This window comes from Pholcus phalangioides, unplaced genomic scaffold, assembly GCF_987345545.1.
Source record: "Pholcus phalangioides strain wild (caught in Gottingen) unplaced genomic scaffold, Ppha-v1.0 ptg000012l_1, whole genome shotgun sequence".
Classification (NCBI taxonomy): Eukaryota; Metazoa; Arthropoda; class Arachnida; order Araneae; family Pholcidae; genus Pholcus; species Pholcus phalangioides.
Window position 1 is genome coordinate 8,485,594 of NW_028301605.1, and position 21,580 is coordinate 8,507,173.

General features: G+C 35.1%; 1 protein-coding gene across 2 annotated transcripts in view; it reads right to left on the reverse strand.

Annotated features, from left to right (window-relative positions):
- Positions 1 to 20,949, reverse strand: part of LOC149079423 (lachesin-like) — a 50,613-nt gene extending 29,664 nt beyond the window's left edge. For both annotated transcript variants that reach the window (XM_089239964.1, XM_089239963.1), the window contains exon 1: positions 20,722 to 20,949. In XM_089239964.1, the coding sequence (XP_089096090.1) occupies positions 20,722 to 20,785 (64 nt within the window). In that variant the 5' untranslated portion in view covers positions 20,786 to 20,949. The remainder of the gene's footprint in view (positions 1 to 20,721) is intronic.
- Positions 20,950 to 21,580: the final 631 nt, after the last annotated feature.

The window sequence follows — 21,580 nt, forward strand, 5'->3', positions numbered from 1 at the left end:
TCAGAAAAATAATAATTTAGAATTGAAGAAAAATAATAATTTAGAATTGAAGAAAAAAATAATTTCAGATTTGAAGGGAAAAATTTCAGAATTGAAATAAACTCAGAATTGATGAAAAAAAATTCCAAAAAATAATGAAAGGGCCCGGGCTCACTGTCTCATCTGTCAAGATTTCACGGCGTACAAGAAGATTCCCTGTACTTTAAATAATTAGCAATAACCAATTATGACCAGGAAGCCATTGTCAATCACCAACTTTTTTCGTTTAGGCTACACAAAAAAGCCAGATTTTCATTTCCAGAACGAAAATTCCGGCAATAAATATGTATGAAGGCCTGTTTTGTTGGACCGGCCCGATATAAATAAGCATCCAGAAATTTATTTATATATATATGAACTTTTTTTGCTTAGAAGATAATAGAGTAAACAAAGATGGTGGTAAAATGAAAAAAACAACAACAACAATTCTCTCCAGCCTGTCCTATTAGTATGATATAGCCACGATTATTCCTTCACGCCCATAATTAGATTTAAGGCCACCGATGTGGAATAAGGAATCGCGAGCACCTTCTTCCCTCCCCACCTCCGATTCTTCTTTCTCCGGGACTTGTGAATTAGGAATGAGGACGAAAGTCCTGGGATGAGGATATATAAGGCCTCTTCTCTCTAGTCTATTCTATATTCTTTTATCTCTTACTACGATAATTGCCCGAACCTTAATTGCCTACCATAATCTTGCTGATTGATCCTTGCGTCCCGTTTTTTTTTTTACGTGCGAAAATCCGCAATCAGCTGTAGTGGTTGTGATGGTACGGGCCGAGTTCCGGACTACTCAAAAAAAGAAAATATAAGATTAATTTGTCTAATAACACGTGACGTTTATGAGGCGGGAGATTTTTTTGTTGTGCGTTTTTAATGAGAGATGTGTATGGAAAAATTCATAGGATTTATGAGAATTTGGGTTTATTGAGAACTATCTCAGCGCTGTGTAGACTAAAAGGGAAAAGAATGACTTATAGGCCGCACGTGGCCCCCTTTGGATCATAAGGTGATGGGAAAAAGTTTAAGAACTACCGAAAAATCGCCATGTCTCCAAAACCTGTGGATGCAAATACATGAAAGTTTTAGAGCAATAATTACGAGCGAGATTAAACATTTTTTTTAGTGAAAATACAGTAAAACCTCCCAACAAACCTCCAACACTAACGACCGTGAAAATGTGGCCGCTATTGGGAAGTTGCCGTCATCACAGGAATGACCGTTTTATTTTTATTTTAAAAAAAAACTAAAATTTGTGATCTGTGTAACATGCAAAATGATAATCAGTTCTGTAATTGATTATATTAGAAAGTATGATTATATTATGTTACTGCAATGCTATAATTGATTAATCAACAGGGCCGCAACTAGGCGGGGATCACGTGGAGTCTGATGTCCCGGGCGCCGGACCAGAGGGGGGCGAGGCGCAAATTTCACCTTTTAAACTCTCCTACTACGTTTCAAGTGGGGAGCCAAAAAGTGTGCTTACTCCGGCTGACCAAGCATCAAGTTGCAGTCCTGTTAATCGATCTATAACGCGATTTTGCCATCCTAAAATTTAGGTTTTCAGTGCAACGCAACAGAAACGACTTGGCGGGAAAAACTGAATTAATACTATGACGGTATACCAGCAATTCCCGAATAATTAACACTCATGATCAACTACACCTTAGTTTCCCAAAATTTTTGTTTCATCGCCCCCTTTTTCAGAAATGTTTTTCTCTCATTGCCTCCAACTCAGCCGAACCCATAAGATCCTATATTATACCCGTAGCTTCTATCGCTCCCCTGACAACCGACCATTCCATCGCCCACCAGGGAATTATATCGTCCAAGAACGTACGATCATTGGTTGCTTTCGTCAAGAGTTTTAGGAAGAAAACTTTTATATTGTAAGGCCGGTATTACACTATAAAAGTTTGGTAAAAGTCCTTTTATAAAACTTTAAAAATGCAGCCAATAAGGTCACCGGTTGCATTTTCTAGAATGTAACCAATAACCTTATTGGTTAGATTTTTCAAGTTTTATAAAAGGGATTTTATCAAAATTTTATAGTGTAATACCAGCCTAAGGCCGGGATTACACACTAGAAAAGTTTGACAGAGGATTCGCTTACAAACCTTGGAAAAAAAAAACAACCAATAAGCCTATCGGTTACATTTGTTCGTATGTAACCAAGTTTTTTGATCATTTTAAGATCTTGATCGTTTTAAGATCTTTTGATCGTTTTAAGATCTTTTGATCGTTTTAAGATCTTTTATCAAACTTTTATAATGTGATCGCAGACTAATGACGACCCAAGAGCCATCATGCTTAATTCTTGTAGATTGAAGGGTGAAAAGGAAAAACCTGAGGTTTTTTATTTTTCTGACGTTATATCGAATGTTTTTCCAGATTTTCAACTCACTATAACCGAATATTTTTTGTATGTTTAACATTAGCTATTTGACACTAACTTGTAAATTACTCGTTATATCCGACTTTTACTGTAATAATTCCCGGTATCCTCAGCAGCTGCCTGTTCTAGGAGAAATTTACCAATTTCACCTCTCTCTCTCTCTCTGTCCATTCCCAAATCATAGTCATTTTCACGCAAAGAAATAAATCGTCCTCAAGCTCATCAACATCTATGGCAGGGGTTCTTAACCTATGGGTCGCAGAGGATCAAGAAATGGGTCGTACAAATCTCAGAGTGGGGTACAAATCCACTTTATAATCAATTAATAAATCTATTTTCTGCGTCACTGGTTTCTAGGCGTCAACGATTTCAGTGGTCTGCGCTGGATCCAGGATATTTTGGGAGCCATGATTTTATATAAAATATTTTCTGGAGTGAAGTCGGCACCCAAAAAGACATAACATTATATATTATAGAATGCACAAGAATGCCGAAAACACGCACACACTAAAAAATCAATAAGAATTTGAAAATAATGAAATAAATACTGTTCATAATTCGACAAGTAATTGAAATTAATGAAAGAAATAATTCAGAATTAATGAAAAATAGTTAAAAATTAACGACAGAAATAATTCTAGAATTTATGAAATGAATTAATTTTAGAATTAGTGTAAACTTTCATTCGGGTCAGCGGTTCGATTTGGGGCTCTAAGCCAGACATCTTGAAGCACCTGGAGTGCTCATTGCTCGCGAGCACTTGATCAACGTCCCAAGCAAACACCTTGTACAAATTGCATTGAGGGATAAAAATCATTTTCATTTCATGCGTTGGTGTGTCAAACTTGCTATAAGGGTGCTCTTCTTCTGATGATGGGTACAGACAGTGCTCGCGACTAGAAAAGGTTGAAGACTGCTGTAGGCCAACACCATCTATATCAGAAGGCCTCCTCGCGAAGCTCGTGACGTGACTGAAGAATTTCATCTCACTTATAGCCATTGGATGTACTATACTACAAAAAAGGGTAAAAATGACGCATTCGGCCTGCTATATCCAATGCCTATAGAGTTGGCCTTCTTCAGTGATGTCACGAGATTCGCGGGGAGGCCTTCTTCTACAGATGGTGTTGTCTAGGCTCAGACAACACCTCTTAGAGATAGAAGGCCTCCGCACGGGTTACCATAAACGTCATTCAGACTACCTAGCAAGTTTGCCACATTTTGAAACAAAGCACCTTATTTCGTTTTTTTCTTATTTTGGCGTAGTATCTTCTTGATTGGCTCACAAATACCGCATAGTGATTGGATGTGGGACATAGAAATCGCTAATTCTGAGCCCGATCATTTCTTTTCCGCACAACCATGATGCTGGCACGAGCAGGGAATTTTTTCCCCTGAATATTCTGAGGGAAAATGGACTACTTACAGACGTCACAAGCAGCGTGCGGAGGCCTTCTATCTCTAGGAGGTGCTGGCTCAGGCCCCGTCAGCTCACGTGTTGAGAAACCCATGGTCTAATATCACTAATTTAAAAAAAATAGACCGATTTGTAGTGGCTGAAAAACGTTAAGAGCCCCCTGATCTATTGATTTGACGCATATTACGAAGAATTGTGGACATTCAGGAAAAGAATTTTCCAATGTTTTGAATCGTCAGCCCACCAAAAAAAAACCATCCGGATAGCAGTTTCAAGGCGAAAACAAAAGGATCGTAACTTCATCCATTTTAAATATCTCATCACGTAGTGGCCTCATAACACTTCACTCAGACAATAACCAGATGGGTATCTCGGTGCGGCAACTTTATTAAGCGATGAATAATAGATTCGATTTTCCCCTCTCACGTCGACGTTCATTCAAAGTTACTGCCGTCAAATCGAGCCACCCCCCCCCCCACTAACATCTACCATCACGCCATTTCTCGGTTAAAGATACCATCAGAGAGACAAAAGAAAATTATTATTGTTACCAAAGTATAGTGTTGATGAGATACTTATCTGGAGGATGGTACTTTATAGTAATTAGTAATTGAACAATAAACTTTATATGTTTATTTTCTTTTGCTCTGATTTCGGTAAACCACACAATCAAAAAGTAAGCTCATAGAATGTAATGAATTCGCTTTGAAAACTTTAACCAAGAATATAAGACATATTATCAGGCACAGAGTTGTCCCACAATCGTTTTCAAAAAGGGATTGAAAACGGCGACAGATATTAAAGTTATTCTTGCAAAACATAAATATGCGAAGTCAGGAATTTCATGTTCGCAAGGGTATGTATAGTTATTAAAAAAAACTTTTTACACGAACATACTGTGCCCAAAAACCCAATCAGAAGCTATCTTAGTGTCTAGTGTCTGATAGTCGATTAGCGCTGTCTCTCCTGATGCGAACAAAAAAAGAATTTCCACGTTTCTAAGTGCAATATTCACTGAGATATTCAAATTCGGAAAATCGAAAGTAAGTTGGGAAAGAACAACAAAATCTGTGTTTCATTCTTTTTAGAAAAATAAGTTATTTGGTTTAGTCACCGCTTTCGATCTTCATACTGTTACTTGTTTCCCCTAGAAATTGCCCCCAAATGCTACTGGGGGTGGTGGGAGGGATTGAAAAGCTGACGCGTTTCGAATACAAAAACCGCTGTTTGCAGTGGGGACACTAAATTTTTTTATAATAGAATAGTTTATTAAGAAAGAAGGAAAAAAAAACACAATATATATAAATATAGTATTTGTATTTAGAGGTCTTGTCTTTCTGTAAAACTTCCATCAAACTTAATCGGAAAGTGAAGAAATCATCGCCAGTTTTCCGTTAACCCTTTTGGCGGCGATCCCGAGATATCTCGTCTAACTTGATCTGCTTTATTTCAGCCACATCGAAATATCTTGGCTTCTAAAAAACGCGTCGAAGTTCTTTTTTTATAGTGAAGTTCAGTGAAGTAAAACGTGTTTTCCATTCCCCCTCCAATCAACCAACTGCCAGTGGGCGGAGTCAGCTCTTGTTCAAGGTTAGATAAGAGGAGGAGCGAGAAATAGGGACTGTGTGTGTTCTTTCAGCACTATAAATATACGCTCAGTATACATAAATAATGCAAAAAGTTTTTTTTTTTTCAAAAAAAGTATTTCTCTTCCTAGATAGCCGCACACGTCATAGCACCATAGCACGTATTTTTGTATCATAGTGAGGGAAATAAAAGCGATGGGTGGAGTCAATTTTCTTGTTGGGGAGGGAAGCAGTTATCAGCTCGCAATAGGAAAAAAAAATCTTCAAAATAGGCGGCAATTTGTGAAGGTTTCGCATTTCAAATGTGGCAGTTGTAATGCGGATCAGGAAAATTTTAAAACCCGCTTAAAGGGTTAATGTCAACCAATTTGATGAAAATATCTCGATTCAAACATTTTTAAATATGTCTATTATGTATCTTAAATGAAATGCGTAAGAACGTTAATTCAAGACATCTAACCAATTGCATCAAATAAACAAGTTGAATTATAAACTTAAAAAAAAATAATTAATCGAACTTTAATCGGACTGATCGAGTCGATCGACTCGAATAAAATTTCTAACTGCGATTTACAGCTTTACGTCAGGTTGCACTACACGTACACGCACATTCCCGCATGTACCGATTCGTTGGGGGGTTCCGCGGGGGGGGGGGGGGGGTGCGTGTGTGGTGTAGCAGTAGTAGGTAGGGGCTCGGGGATCCATGATGTTCTTAAGTCAGCCACCTTGTTGGGCAATTTGCCTGTTGTGGCGTTGTATTTGTATTTGTATTTGTATTTGTATTTGTAAATGGTCATTAACGCATTTCTCTGTAGATCTCGCCAAATTGGCGACAAACTTGGTGAATTTAGCGACAACTCCAATGATTTGGCGATGTCATGACGCCAAAAGAAAGGATCGGATCTCGCGAGAATATGGGAGAACATTCTGGAAGTTTTCGTAGCCTGCATATAAGCGCTGCCAGAATGGAACTGAGGGCAGTTTGTTGAGTTTTTGAATACGAGATCTCTTGTGTGTGTTGCTATCTGTTAACAAATTCGCACAAAATTTGTTTGTAAAATAGCTGATTGTGAATACGTGTAAATAGCTGTTTTGTAAAATAAATCTGTGTTGTCCTTCAAATCGCTTCGTGCTTTGCGAATTTCGAGCGCTTGTGAGAGATACATTTATCCGGAACAATATTATTAGACTTTTTTTAAAGTCTAATCACATTCAAAGTCTAAGACATTCACTAATCACAGCCCTCTATATGTAAGGATTATGTTTATGAGGTATCAGTTATAAAGAGTTTTATTGCCGTAGATGAGTTACCCACTATATCTACCTGATTTATCCTCTCAACCTGCTTCTACTAAAAAAAAAACATTAGTACAGTGAAAACGACTGCGTTGACAACGACAATTTATGCTCATTTTGTTCGCGATAAAAACCTTAACGCTTTCACCAGCGTTAACGAGATATCTCGTCTTCTTAAAAGATTTTTATTCTAGCAATGCCAAGCCCAAATATTTTATAACGTTGATTTCTCATTGTAACACATTTTCCCCATTTCCTTTACTTCGCACCTGCTGAAAATCGGAAGAAACTCTACTCCAATTTAAAAAAAAAAAAAAAAGGGTATGACATTTTATTATATATGTTTTTTTTGAAATATATGACATCCATATTTATTATGGGCATCTTTTTCTCAGCCACCTCATTGGGCATTTTGCCTGTTGCGGCGTTGTATTTGTATTTGTAATTATGGGTTCGGCGATTTCTGCTATGTAGGTTAAAGGGTATAGTACACACTGCGGTCGTTTATCAGTTTATCAATCGTTGAAAAGTCTCAGACCTGTTGTTTATAACGAATCTTCTATCTCGGTATTTAGTTCGTAGTGCAAATCAGATACTTCCTGATGATGCCAACCGCCAGCGTTGGAAAACGTAGAAAAGAAAATGGACCGTCAAAACTTAAGGTTACACCGACATTGCTCTGTGCTTGCTCCCTCTCAAATAGACAAGAATCTTTCTTCTTTTTGGTTGAAGTGTCTCAACAGTTTTTATTAGTTACATATCTTTCATTAGAGCAGTGGTTCTTAAACTTCATTCCATCTCGCATCCCTTATGCAATGCAATTTACCTTGCCGCACCCCCTTTGGATAATGTGTTTCCTATTTGTTAGAAAATTCAGTTTTCCATAATTAATTTCTATAAATTCTTCTATATTTATTAAATTCCCTTTCTGACTATGGTTGATAAGTTTTTTGCTACTTGGTTTTTTTTGTTTTTTGTAAAATTAGTTCAAATTCCAAACTAAAAAATGAAATTTTTTCAAGATTTCTCGAAATTTGAGCGAAAAAGATTCAATGAATTGTTAATTCACTTGTTAATTCCTGTCCAAATAACACAACATATTTGTTTAGCATTTGATTAAGCTTTTTGAAATTTTTCCCGAGGCATGTTCACAACAGAATCAAATCTAAGCACAGCATGCTAATAATTCGAGGTTCGAATGTAAACAAACTGCAAAACATTTTGGGTGCTATAATGGTATTTTCTCTCTCCCTCAATCGAAATAGAAAACAAGTACGATCGCTTACCGAAAAGAAGCTATTCAACGCGAATTTCGGCGGGAAATTGTCACAAGCGTAAGCTTAAAAGGTGAGGTGTCAAAATATGTCTCTCTCTCTCTCAGTATGATTCATATTTTTTTAAAGAATCGAAAAATCTAAATTTTCTCATAATTTCTAAGTTAAGAACCACTTCATTAGAGAGTACACCATGCTTAAACAGGAGCCATCCATTCCAAGGGAAAAAATTATAATTACTAGAACTCTGAAGTTCAGGCAAAAAAATGCCATAAATGCCTTTTTTTTTTTGCCTATTTTCAAACTTTTTGTAAAAATGCCTTTTTTGAATTTTTCCTGCCATAAAAGCTTATCTTAACATAGTGTTACGTTTATTTGTGAATTTCAGAGGCCACAACATGCAAAACTTGGATATTTTGAGCATTGAAAAATTTTTCTTTTTAAAATTTTCCAACTCTCAGTATTTATTATCCTCAGAAAGCCCCCCCCCCCCCCAAGCCTATTTAAAACGTTGAAAGCAGAAGAAAATCAGAAATTCGCTTCGCCACATGATTTACATAACATGTCTCGCTCAGACATTGGACTGCATTGTATCAACACCTTCTAGAGTAAGCTTATAGGTATAGCTGACCGATGACTGTCCCAAGAGGTCATCAGTTGATGGACGTCATGGCTCACAGAAGATGGGGTAAGGGCAGACTGGGGCTCCATGTTGTTTTGATTTTGTTTTTTACACTAAAAATGCACTATAACAAATATGTTTGTATTTACTTTACGTGCGTAATCAGTATTCGATTAAATTCACTAGAGTCACCCTCAGAGGTGTGTAACAGATTTATAAAAAAAAAGCTAATTTTTTTGCAACAAAAGAACAAAGTAACTGTATGTTTCAACTCATAATGATTATTCCAGTAATTAATTCCAATTATTAATTATTGCAACAAATAAGCGAAAATTATTCGCAACTTGAAGGAGCCCCACAGATCATTTTCTCAACGGGCTCCTCGTCTGCTAATGGTGCCCTGGAATTGACCCAATCCTGATTGTTCACTAACATTTTATTTCGGGCTTGGAATCAATTTAGCTCGGATAATAATGCAGTTATTGTAAACTATAATTAAAACAGTAGACGGATGAAGTGCAACCAATTTTTCAGCTAGTTTTCGGACCCCCCTTAACCACCTAGTTTTTAGTTATATTTTCTTCCTCCCATAAATTATGAATGCCTTTTTTTTTAGTGCCTATTTTGACCATTTTCATTGCCTGAACTTCCAGGCTCTAATAATAAAAATAGTAATTTAACTTAAAACCTCTCGATATTTTGAAAATTTCTAGAAAAATGAACCTTTAATTCCTCTGTCATGTTAAGGAGATCCATGTGTATAAAGAAACCAAACACAAGTAATAGGGAGAGAGATGGATGTTATTCAGTATATCCTTCCATGTTAAAAACATACAGCGTTATCCCCACGCACTTCCACTTCACCCTCTTCACACGGGACAAGAAATATATCGGCTAGGATATAAATGTCTCGTAGATGATTAAGACAAAAAGGGTGCTGGACCCGTGTCACGTCAATACCAAAGAAAGAAAAGGGGGGGGGGGGAGAGGGTGTTAAAGGACGTGGTTATACTGTTGTACTAACTGTATATTTCGGGCAAAAAAAAAAAAGCAAGGGGGGGGCGACAAGGGCATGCCGCACTTTATATGTTACCACGTTCGAGGATTTTGAGGTTTCATCTCACGTCCCGTATTCCTTGGCAGTTCGATGCCTTTATTGGCACTGACCGATGTTGGATGGAGGGGTTGTTACATATCTTATTGCCAATTTTAGTCCACCTCTCTTTCTATATATATATATATGCTCTATCTTTTTTCTTCTACTCCATCTTTATTTTTTAGTTTTCGTGTTCAAAGATATACTTCGCCTTTTGGAAGATTAGCTTTACTTTATATATATGTTTTTTGGTCTTTTCCCTGTACGGTAACGTCTTCTTGGCCGGTTACTTGATGAGGCCAGAAGTGTATAACGGCTTTAACGGGTCTTATTATCTTTCACGGTAACATCTTTATACACCTAACTCTTCTTATGACTTTGACTGATTTTGTCCATTCGGTAGAAACATGATATCTTCCCCCCTCCATCATGTTTTGTATTCGCTTCCAGTTTTGATATCTCATATTCTTTTGCCTGCGTATTATATGCTGTAGTATATACGATAAATCGATTATTATGCATAATACAGTAAAAATCCGTTATAACGACAATCTTGCTATTGCGAGTAATTCGAAAGCGATTGTCTTTAAAAAGAGCTAATGTTAAATATACAAAAAATATTCGCTTATAGCGAGTTATTTATGAATGAAATATCGGGACACATTCGCTATACAGGAAATTTTCGAAAAGCATGTTTTCCTTTCCTTTTCTTGAAGAATTAAGCATAAAATGTAGAGACTGTGGAAAGAGTCTCTCCTTACCCTATATATTCTAATAGGGGTTTATAAACGGTGTATGTCAGTACCTCCATATACATAAGAAGATCACACACATGCTTGTGTATCTTATATATTTTTTTATATATATAAAAGGTGGCGAAAACACATAATTACATAACACCTATCCGTAGGTGTGTTGGTTGAGCACGACCGCATCGTTGTTATTTCCCTTGAAAAATACCTTCCCCCCCCTATTAGAATTCTTCATAAATGGACACAGGACAAACTGGTCACTCATATTCTTTGCCTTACATGTTATTGGACATTTTTACAGAGCAACGAATACTCCAGTTGCAGAAATTGGTGCATTCCACAAACGGCAAAATTTTGAAATAAAATCAACATTATGTATGTACTGCATAAACAGTAAACTCCAGATGAATATTTCAGCGAAAATAGTTTAAAAATAAAAGGAAAATATAAAAGTAAATATTTATCTAGTTTTTTTCCTTTTTCCCTCATTTATATGCATTTATATGTTTCTATAGTGCAAAAGACTGAAATTTGCTTATAACGAGATGCCCCATATAACGACAATTTTCCTTCTGATTGCGAACTGGCGTTATAACGGACTTTTGCTGTAATTATAGTTAGTAGTTATCCGATGTCAATCGTCTCGGTAAGTTTGATGATATTTATCACAGTTACGACGGTAAATGCTGTTGATAAGAGTTTGATAAATAAAAATAATTATCACTTTAACCGACAATTATGTATACATTCGCCAGTACACTCTTGCGTAATTGGTGAGTTTGGTAGATATGAAAAAAACCCCTATTAAATTAGAGTTTGCTATATCGGGGTTTAATCGTGAAATTTATTAAATAGTTGTTCGTTATATCGAGGTCCGATTGTATAATTCGTCAAATAGGAGTTAATTATATCGAGGTCCGATCGAATAATTCGTTAAATAGGAGTTATTATATCGAGGTCCGATCGAATAATTCGTTAAATAGGAGTTTCTTACGTTCGGGTCTGACTGCATACGAACAAAAACATGTCAAAAGTTCGTTGGTGGAGTACGATCGTAAAATTTGTTAAATGAGAGTTCTTTATCGCGGTACAATTGTAAATTTATTTTGAAATTGGAGTTCGTTGCATCGAGATCCGATTTTAGAATTCGAAATAGGAGTTAATTATACGAATTATTTCGAGGATATTTGGAAAAAGATATTTAAATCGGAGTTCATAATATCCGGTTCAGACTCTGACTCACAATTACAGTCGTCTTAATAATAAATATTATCACGCTAATGGGAACGATTTATCATATTTACTAATACAAAATGGAAATTATGCATAGTAGCCGGCAAATTCAATGAATTTATCACGTATGCTAACGATGCTTGGATATTATGCATAATCGCAGGTAAAAATGATAAATTTAGTGAAATTTATCAAAATTACCCAAATTGTCGGTGATTATGCATAATGTATAACTGGATTAATCGTATTTACCGCGACACACACACACACTTACATTACGTTTTGCTTACAAACTGCTCTCAAATGTTGCTGGAGGGAGAAGGGGAGAGGAACTGAGAGAGAGAGAGAGAGATGTTTCCCGATACGGAAAATTTATAATTTTTATCAATGATCTCTAATTTAAATATCAAGGGTAAAATCCTCACGTTTGCAGATGATACTGTAATTCTTTATTCAGGAGATGACTACCCAACACTTATCAACAATATCAATACCGCTCTGTCAAAAGTTCGTAACTGGTTTATTGCTAATGATCTCCATATCAATATTTCCAAAAGTAAATTTATCAACTTTTCCTTACACAATATTCCACATATTGACTATGACATAATTTCCCATGAACCAAATTGTACTAGTAATAATTCATGTGATTGTCAACGTATAGAACAAATATCCTCTATAAAATACCTAGGTATTTATATTGATCAAAATCTAAAATGGATATCTCATTGTAATCATTTAAAATCAAAACTTCGTTTCATTTTATATAAATTCTTCAACCTGAAACCATATGTAAACCGATCTTTCTCGTTAACCTATTATTATTCAATGTTTCTTTCACACTTACTTTATGGTCTGACACTCTGGGGAAGTGATTATGTCACCAATATTGCACCGATTATTTCTTTACAAAAAAAAATTATTAGAATTTTGGCAAGCAATTACATCACTCCAACAAATGAACTTTTCTTCAATTAAACATCCTTCCTTTAAGACATCTATACTTTTACCGATTCATACTTATAATTTAAAAAAAACCAATTCTCTTTACCTCTGAACTCGTCAAGAACATCTAATAAACACAATTTTATTTACTCAATGCCTTTAGTTCATAAAACTATCCTCAAAAACATTTTAGCTTTCTCATTCCTTAATTTTTTAATAGCCTTCCAAATGATCTCATACAGTCCCCCTCATTTTCAATTTTCAGAAAAAACCTCAAAAACACTTGCTACAAATTTTCAATATTGAAAATTATTTCTGATTTCATCCTCAGATTCTCAATCACTCCCTGTTGTGTATGTGTTACTGTCTTTTCACCTCCCGCGGTCGTATTATTCATTAAAATTGGACTGGCTCTGCCAGTCCAATTCAAATACAAATACAAATACAACGCCACAAGAGGCAAAATGCCCAACGAGGTGGCTGATAAAAAGATGCCCATAAAAATATGGATGTCATGTTTCAAAAATACAGCAACCCCATTAAAAATGCAATTAACACAAATTATAAACAATATATACACATAATAAAATATTATACAATGCCCATAAAGAATACTTATGGTTGTCTTATTCTAAGAATGGATAGCTTCTCGATTTACCCCAACATGTTTATCGTACTTCTTTTTAAACGTGTCAATTGTGTTACAATTTACTACCTCCGGGGGTAAGCTATTCCATTTATTAACAACCCTATTAGAGAAAAATTCCCAGCGACACCATAACCTTGCATTGTCCCTCACCAATCGATACTGGTGTCCCCTTGTAAAAGCAGTCGATTGGCGGTGTACTAAAAGTTCATGGTCCATCCTATCCATCCCATTGAAAATTTTGAACACTTCGATCATATCTCCTCGACACCTGCGTTCATCCAATGTAAACATATTCAAAAAATGAAGTCTCTCTTCATAACTCAAGCCCTGTGTGCCAATAAGGACACGCGTAGCTCTTCTCTGCACCCCTTCAATCAAGTCTATGTCCCTCTGTAGGTATGGTCTCCAAAACCTTACAGCATACTCCAGTCCAGGACGAACTAAGCCTCGAAAAAGCGGAAGAATGACTTTAGGAGAACGCGAAGAGACCTTTTTGAAAATGAGACCAAGCATTCTATTCGATTTTTTGACAACCGCTGAACAATGTTCAGAAAACCTAAGTCGCTCGTCAATGAGAATTCCCAAATCGGTGACTCTAGTTGCATCCGGGATAGTGACACCATTCAACTCGTAAGATAACCATGGGTTGTTCGAACCAAAATGAGCGACCATGCACTTATCTACGCTAAACGTCATGCCCCATTCATTTGCCCATGCTGCAATCTTGTTTAAGTTGGTCTGGAGCAACTCCCTATCGCTTTCATTCCCGATTACCCCCATTAGCTTCACATCATCTGCGAATTTGCTAGTAATTCCATCGATACCCTGATCGAGTTTGTCGATAAAAAGTGAAAAAAGTATGGGGCCAAGGACACTTCCCTGAGGAACTCCACTTGTGACGTCTGTCCAACCAGAGAATTAAATTCATACAAATTCATTCAAATTAAATTCATACATAATCGTATGTTGATTTATAATTTTTTTATAATCTTAAGGGGGTGCTTTACCCCCTTGTGACCGTTGCATTATTGCATTATTTATACATATTTGTATTTTATTATATGTGTTTGTGTAATCGCATTCCCCCCAACCCCCCTTCCTATTTTGATGTTTTTTCATAATTCTTTGTTTTCAGTCTCAAAAATCACTACATAGTGACTCTTTATTTTACACTGTATGATAATTGAAATGTTATTGAATTAACTTCACTGTAACAACCAATATGGGACCTTGTTGTCTCCTTGGTGGTTTTCACTAACCTAATGTATTTTTATCATTCATCTAACATATTAATAAAATTGAAATTGAAAAAAATGAAAAATGTTGTTCATAATGGAGACAACAAATTTCGGTCATTTCTTCCAAAACTAAAAATAACTGCAAAAAATCCCCCTTTAAAACTAATTTTAAACATCACTAATTTCAGTTGAATCGGTTTGTATCTTTCGTATGTCGAAAAATTCGATCAAAATATTGATTCAAATATGGTCACCCATGGAAAATGTTGCATCTAAAAATATAATTTAAGGCATCTAATCGGTTTCATCAAACAAATAGAAATAAATTATGAATATTTATTAAAAATTTTAATCTAATTTTAGTCGGATTAATCGGGTCGATTAACTCAACTAAAATTTTTAACTGCGATTAACAACTAATTGATTAACCGACCCGATTAATCGATTAATCTAACCAGCTCTATTTAAAACCATTCAAAACCGTTAAACCTGAGGTTTTGCGTATGTAAAACTCTGGAGCGAAGAGGATACCGCACGAGCCACATACGAATCTTTCGCTGATGGCCCGCGGGTCGACAACTTTCAGCCCCTGGAATTCTTATTGAATGCCGAGTTACGATTTAGACTCTTTCCTTCTTGTTTCTTAAAATAAAATCCCATATTCCATTTGAGTAATAAATGAAATAATGTAATTAATTTTTGATATAATTCAGGAATTTCTAAAATTCTTTCTTGTTTCAACTTTTCTTCCGGAATTAATGATTAAAATTACTTTCTAATTATTTCGACCAGAGTTCTAGCCAGAATTTTGAACCGTTTATCTGACATCGACGAGTTAACTCGCCTTAATTTAACTGGAAGCAATACATTCTACCTTCTCCTTTATTAGTTTTCTTTGGATGAAGTTGGGAAACAAGAATTTAATTTTAAAGAAAAATTTATGATAAAAGAAAAATATTTCTTTTAATAGGATAACAAAACCGACAATACAGTGGACACAACCATGAATTTATATATATTTTTTAAATTTTTAATATTCTTTGAGAGGGATGAACCCTCAGCCCCCAGGAGATTTGCGATCTCGGTTCGGTTATTCTTAGAGGCCCTAAAAGATTGGGTTTTCTTTGTTGTTTCACGGGGTATAGCTAGAGTGCCCAGACAGACGTCCCGGTTTTTTTCGCTGATAAATGCAATTTGTTCCGAAAAATGCTTTCGGAAAGCTTAACAAAACCGACAATGGTTTCGGTTTTTCTTTGCATGGTCAAGGATTTAAGTAGGTCGAATTATTTTCCATAATTTGATACTGTAATGGCCTCAAAAAAAATTATTTTAAGTTGACCCGGTTATTATTAATGAATTTGTATTATGTCCCGGTTTATTTCAGTGAATTCCAGGATTTGTCCCAGTTCCTCAGCTGCATAATCTGGTTAGCTTAGGTATAGCTTCAGAGATGATGAGTGGCAGTGAAATAGTTTTTCTGGCGACTTAGTTAGTATATCACAGCGAATGTCATCGCTATACGTATAACCAAGAGAGTTCTTTCAGCATGCGCGAATTAAGAAAAACATAATATTAGCAATATGGCGATATATGTAGAAACGTCCTCTCCTTTGTTAATACAAAATATATATGGAAAACTGATTGTGTGAAGAGATATTGATGTTTATAGAAAAAGAAAAATTCATCTAAGCCCTCACTAGCACTCGGTTCCCAGTCTCTAGTATGCTGGACGAGTGGTTTACTTCTAAGCTATGAAAGCAAACATATAGGGTGTTCTGTAAGTGCTAATGCGGCCTTCATGCCATCAATCGTCCGTCGTAGAGGTACGATTCAAATTTAAAAAATTCTGCTAATAGCTCGTAAATGTCCAAAAAATGTTCAGAGCCAATCTTAAGCGGAACAAATGCTATTTAATGAATTGATATTTGAATGGTATATACAGTCAAACATCAAAAAAATATATTCGAATTATTCAAAAATCGAATTCTTCAATTCAATCAATATAGGATATATTTACACTTTCACGAAAAATCACAAATTGTTATCCATTATAAAAATGTATTGAACGCTATACCACTTACTATGTACGTCAGCTTCCCCGTAATTGCATAAAACGTAAGTGTTTGTTTAAAACGTAAGCGATAACAAAAACTATTTAATTTGTAAATTTCTAATTGTAATTTCAATCCCTTTTTGGATGTTCTCTAACATTGAAAAAAAATTCTTAAAATTGATTTAGGGAATAAAAGATTCGAGCTTCTATAGCCTTATTTTTTCCTGATATGTCCATAGACTCTTCAAGCAGAGGCGTAAGCAGGATCAACCTTCGCAGGGAGGAGCAAAACGTTTCTTCCCAAGAAATTCGGAGTTACCACCCTTCAAAAAACATTTAAATTAACAGAAATTGAAAGGCATTTTTTCTTTCGATATTTTAATTCTTTAAAAAAAATACTAATTTTTGGTTGGCTTGTGGGGGAGGGGCACAAGCGCCTTATGCCCCCCCCCGTACATCTCTGCCTGCAAGTGTTTTAATAGGGACCTCGGTTGTTTTCTTAGATACCTTTTCGTCCTCTTCATCAGAAAATTTAATGTGACACTGAAGGACCGACCCATCCGTGAATTTAACTACAATTTTATTTTCTAGAGTTGAACAAAAGAGTATGAACCTCGTTTGGTCATGGCGAAAAATGTCGCTAGGCTACATTGACATTCAAAAGTAAACGAACAACAATGCAAGAGAGACATGTATCTCCATTACATTTTGCAGAATGTAAATTGGGATTTCAGAACCACCTCCCCTCTTTCTGGGGGCTCTTTTTTCAATATTCCTTCTGTGGAGAGGTTTATTACTAGACATTTTCGTATTTCCTGAGAAATAGAATTTGCATCTTCTATTGGCAGAGTGAAGTTTATTGAACTAGTGAATTGGTGATAAGATGAGTGACTTAAGGAGCAACAGAGTGAGTGACCTAGTTAATGAGTGAGCGATCTAGTTGGTGAGTGAGCGGCCTGTTGAGTTAGTCAGAGAGTGACAGAGTGAATGACCTAGTGAGCAAGTGAGAGACCAGGTGATAGACTTTGTAACAGGATGAGCAACCTAGTGAGTTGATGATAGAATGAGTGACCAAGTAAGTGAGTGAGTGGTAGAATGAGTGACCTATATAGTGAATTAAGGACAAAGTAAGCAACTTAGTGAGTTAATGACAAAGTGAACAATCTAGTGAGTTAATGACAAAGTGAGCAACCTAGTGAGTAAGTGAGGGATCTAGGAAGTAAGTGAGCGACCTACTGAGTAAGTAAGAGACCTAGGCAGTGCCGTCTTAAGGCATGGGCCCACCGGGGCATGGGGCCCGTGGGCCTGAAGAGAAGAGAGGGCCTCATAAAAAAGACATCTGGTGGAAATTTTCAAGAATTTGTCTGGTAGGGCCTCAGAAAAACCACTTGGCCCCATGATGCTCTTTAGACGGTCCTGGACCTAGGGAGTAAATGAGAGACCGAGTTATCAAGTGAGTGAGAGACCTACTGAGAGAGTGGTCGAGTGACATAATGAGCGGTATTGTAAGTGAGTGAGAGACCTACTGAGAGAGTGGCCGAGTGACATAATGAGCGGTATTGTGAGTGAGTGAGTGACCTGGTGATCAAGTGAGTGACCTAGTGAGCAAGGGAGCGAGACAGTGAGTGAGTGATAGAATGAGCTACCTAGTGATTGAGTTAGTAACCTGGTCAGCCACTCGCTCAATCATTTATTCGCCTTTTCGTTCACTCATGTCGAACTGTTGTCGGTGAATTTTCCCAGCGATCAATTTTCCTTTCGGGAAATTGTTGGTCGACGAATTTTCCTGCCGGTTAATTGCATGGAGGCGAGTTGTCGTCGATGAATTTTCCGGACACTAGAAGATAATCAGGAATTTTGAGAAAAGAGTCCTTTTGCAAATGACATATCTTAATCAAACTTCGAATTATCCAAAAGACGATGAATAAGAAACTCAAAGGAATTTCTTTAAATTCAAATCATTTAAAAATTCGAATTAACCAAATTCCCCTGTAATATATAATGTCCAAAATCTGTTTCTAGAAGTGTTTTCCGAAACAAAAATTAACGTGTGCCGCCACATCGGCGTAAGCATCTAAAATTATTTTTTTAAACGTAAACGCCGCAATGGATACGCAAATATTGGATTATAATTTTCAAAAGATATATGTATATAGTGTAAATCTCGTAGTTTTTGAATTTTTTTTTCTCAATAATATTCTGAATGAATTTTTTATTTTTATTTTGTGAACTAATTTTCTCATAATTTTGAATTAATGTTTTCATAATTCTAAATCAATTTTTTCTTTATACTGAAATAATTTTTTTCTAATTCTCTCATAATTTCTTCTTTATTCTGAATCTACCTTTTTCTTATTCTGAATTAAAGTTTTTCCTGATTTTGTATTAATTTTTTCTTAATTCTGAATTTATTGATAAAAAATAAATTCTATAAAATACAACATTATTACTCTGAATAATTTCTCAACATAATTCTTAATAATGATTCTGAAATAATTTCTTCCTGATTCTGAATCAACTTTTTCATAACTTTTTCGTATAAATTTTTCCTTATTCAGAATTTATTTCTTCCTGATTCTGAAATAATTTCTTCCTGATTCTGAAATAATTTCTTCCTGATTCTGAAATAATTTCTTCCTGATTCTGAAATAATTTCTTCCTGATTCTGAATCAACTTTTTCATAACTTTTTCGTATAAATTTTTCCTTATTCAGAATTTATTTCTTCCTGATTCTGAATTGATTTATTTTTGATTCTGAATTTATTTTCCCTTATTCTGGATTCACTTTCTCCCCTTTCTGAATGAATTATTTTTTCTCAATCTGAATTAGTTTTTCTTAATCTGAATTAGTTTTTTTCTTAATTTGAATTGACTTTTTTTCTTAATCGGAATTAAATTGTCCTTAATTCAGAATCAACTTTTTCTCAATAAAGAATTGAATTTTCGTAATTTTGAAATAATTGCTTTCGAAACTTTTTTTTAAAACTGAATTAACATTTTCTCAACACTATTAACTTTTTTTTTTGTGATCGTATAATAACTTTTTATTCTGAATTAAATTTTCCTTATTTCGAATTAATTTTTCCTTATTTCGAATTAATTTTTTCTTCTCCTGAATTAACTTTTTCTTCATACTGTATTTTTTAACACTTTTCCGTAATCCTATATTAATTTTTCCTTGCTCTAAATTTTTTTGATTCTGTATGAATTTTTTTCTTTTTTTTCTGGATTAAATTTCTTTCTTGATTCAGTATTAATTTCTTCTTCTGAATTAAATTTTTTTATATATATATTCTAAATTTACTTTTCCCATATTCTAAAAATAGTTTTTCCTTGTTTTAAATTTACTGTTTTCTCATCGTGAAATGATTTATCCATATACAGTCGAATCCCGTTATAACGAACTCCAAGAGACCTAAGAAATACTTCGTTATACAGGAATTCCAGGTTTTTGCGCATTATTCCTATGTAAACTTATTTTTGGGAGATTAGAAAAGTGTTCATTAAAACGGGATTCAACTGTATTCTGAATTAATGTTTTTTATTTGAAATAATCTCTCCCTAATTTCTTCTTGATTCTGAATTACTTTTTCCCTATTCTTTGAGGTTTTTCTTTTTTGAAAAATTTTATTTAGAATTAATTTTTTCTTGATTCTGAGTTAATATTTTTTATAGATTCTGAATCAACTTTTTCTAGTCGAGACCCTCTGGTTTAACCAGAATTAACTTCTGGAAATGTACCATTTGATTTTGTTCCCCCCCCCCCACAAACATTTTTCTTAAATGAAATTATGAAATTATTTATGTAATAACTAAATTTTAAATAATCAGTATTTCACAAAAAAAAAAAAAACGACTAACTTAGCAAGTAATGGTAAAAAAACTTCAATTTTAATTGTAAATTAATTATTGTTCAGTAATCAATTTTTGTAATTTTGCACAGTATTCTGAATATGCTGTTCAATTTTTGTTTTATAATATAAATTCAACGAACACAAACTATTGCTGGGAAAGAAAACATATTACATAACGATAATGATTGTATCAACATTAGTAATAATCAAAAAATTAATGACTATAATTAAAAATTATAATTAAATTGACTATTCTTATTATACTCACCAATATGAAAAACAGCCCAGCAGATAATTACAGGCCACACCATACCGCATACACTCGTCATCATGAATTATAAATTAATTGAATATTTTTTTAAATAATTAATAATTATTATTTTTATATCTTGCGGAACGGAATAATTATCAGAATCATGATATATATCTCCAGGAATTTATAGAATGATTATCAAATATTATATATTTTTGTATCATTAAGAGAAGGCCCGTTTGTTGCGGCCGCCTCAATCAAACGATGACTTTTTAGTTAAAGAGACTTATCTCTGTCTTACATCACGCGCTTGCGCTCAACTTTTTCCCCCTCCATCTTTTTTTTCTTATCCTCTGGAGTTTTCTTGAGGGGACCTGGTTCGCGGTTGGTCGAAGACGTTCCTCCAAGGAGGTGACGTCACTTTTGGGAGGTGGGAACACAAAATTAATGTCCGTCAGACATATAGAGAAGAAAGAAAGAGGAACACACAACACACACATGAAAAGATCCTTCAAGGCCCTGTTTAGACTGTGGATGCCCTTCAATACAACTTAATACTGATGATGTAAATCTAAATTAGCAACATACATACATATCATTGGCGGATGTGTCTTTTAATTTAACCACCGATTACGCACAGAGCCGCCCTTAACGGACGTGGAGCTCGGTGCAAAAATAATAGCAGGGTAAGAGACGCATAACCCCCAGAAGGGTGGAGCTGACGGGGCTCCAGCCCTGGGGACCTGGAACGATCCTCATATTTTTTTGTTTTTTCATGCTATAAATTATATTTTTAGGGACCCGTGAAAAGTCTGGTTTGGGGGCCCGATAAAGGTTTCAGCGTAGGGGGCTCTGGCGCCCGAGTGGCCACTCG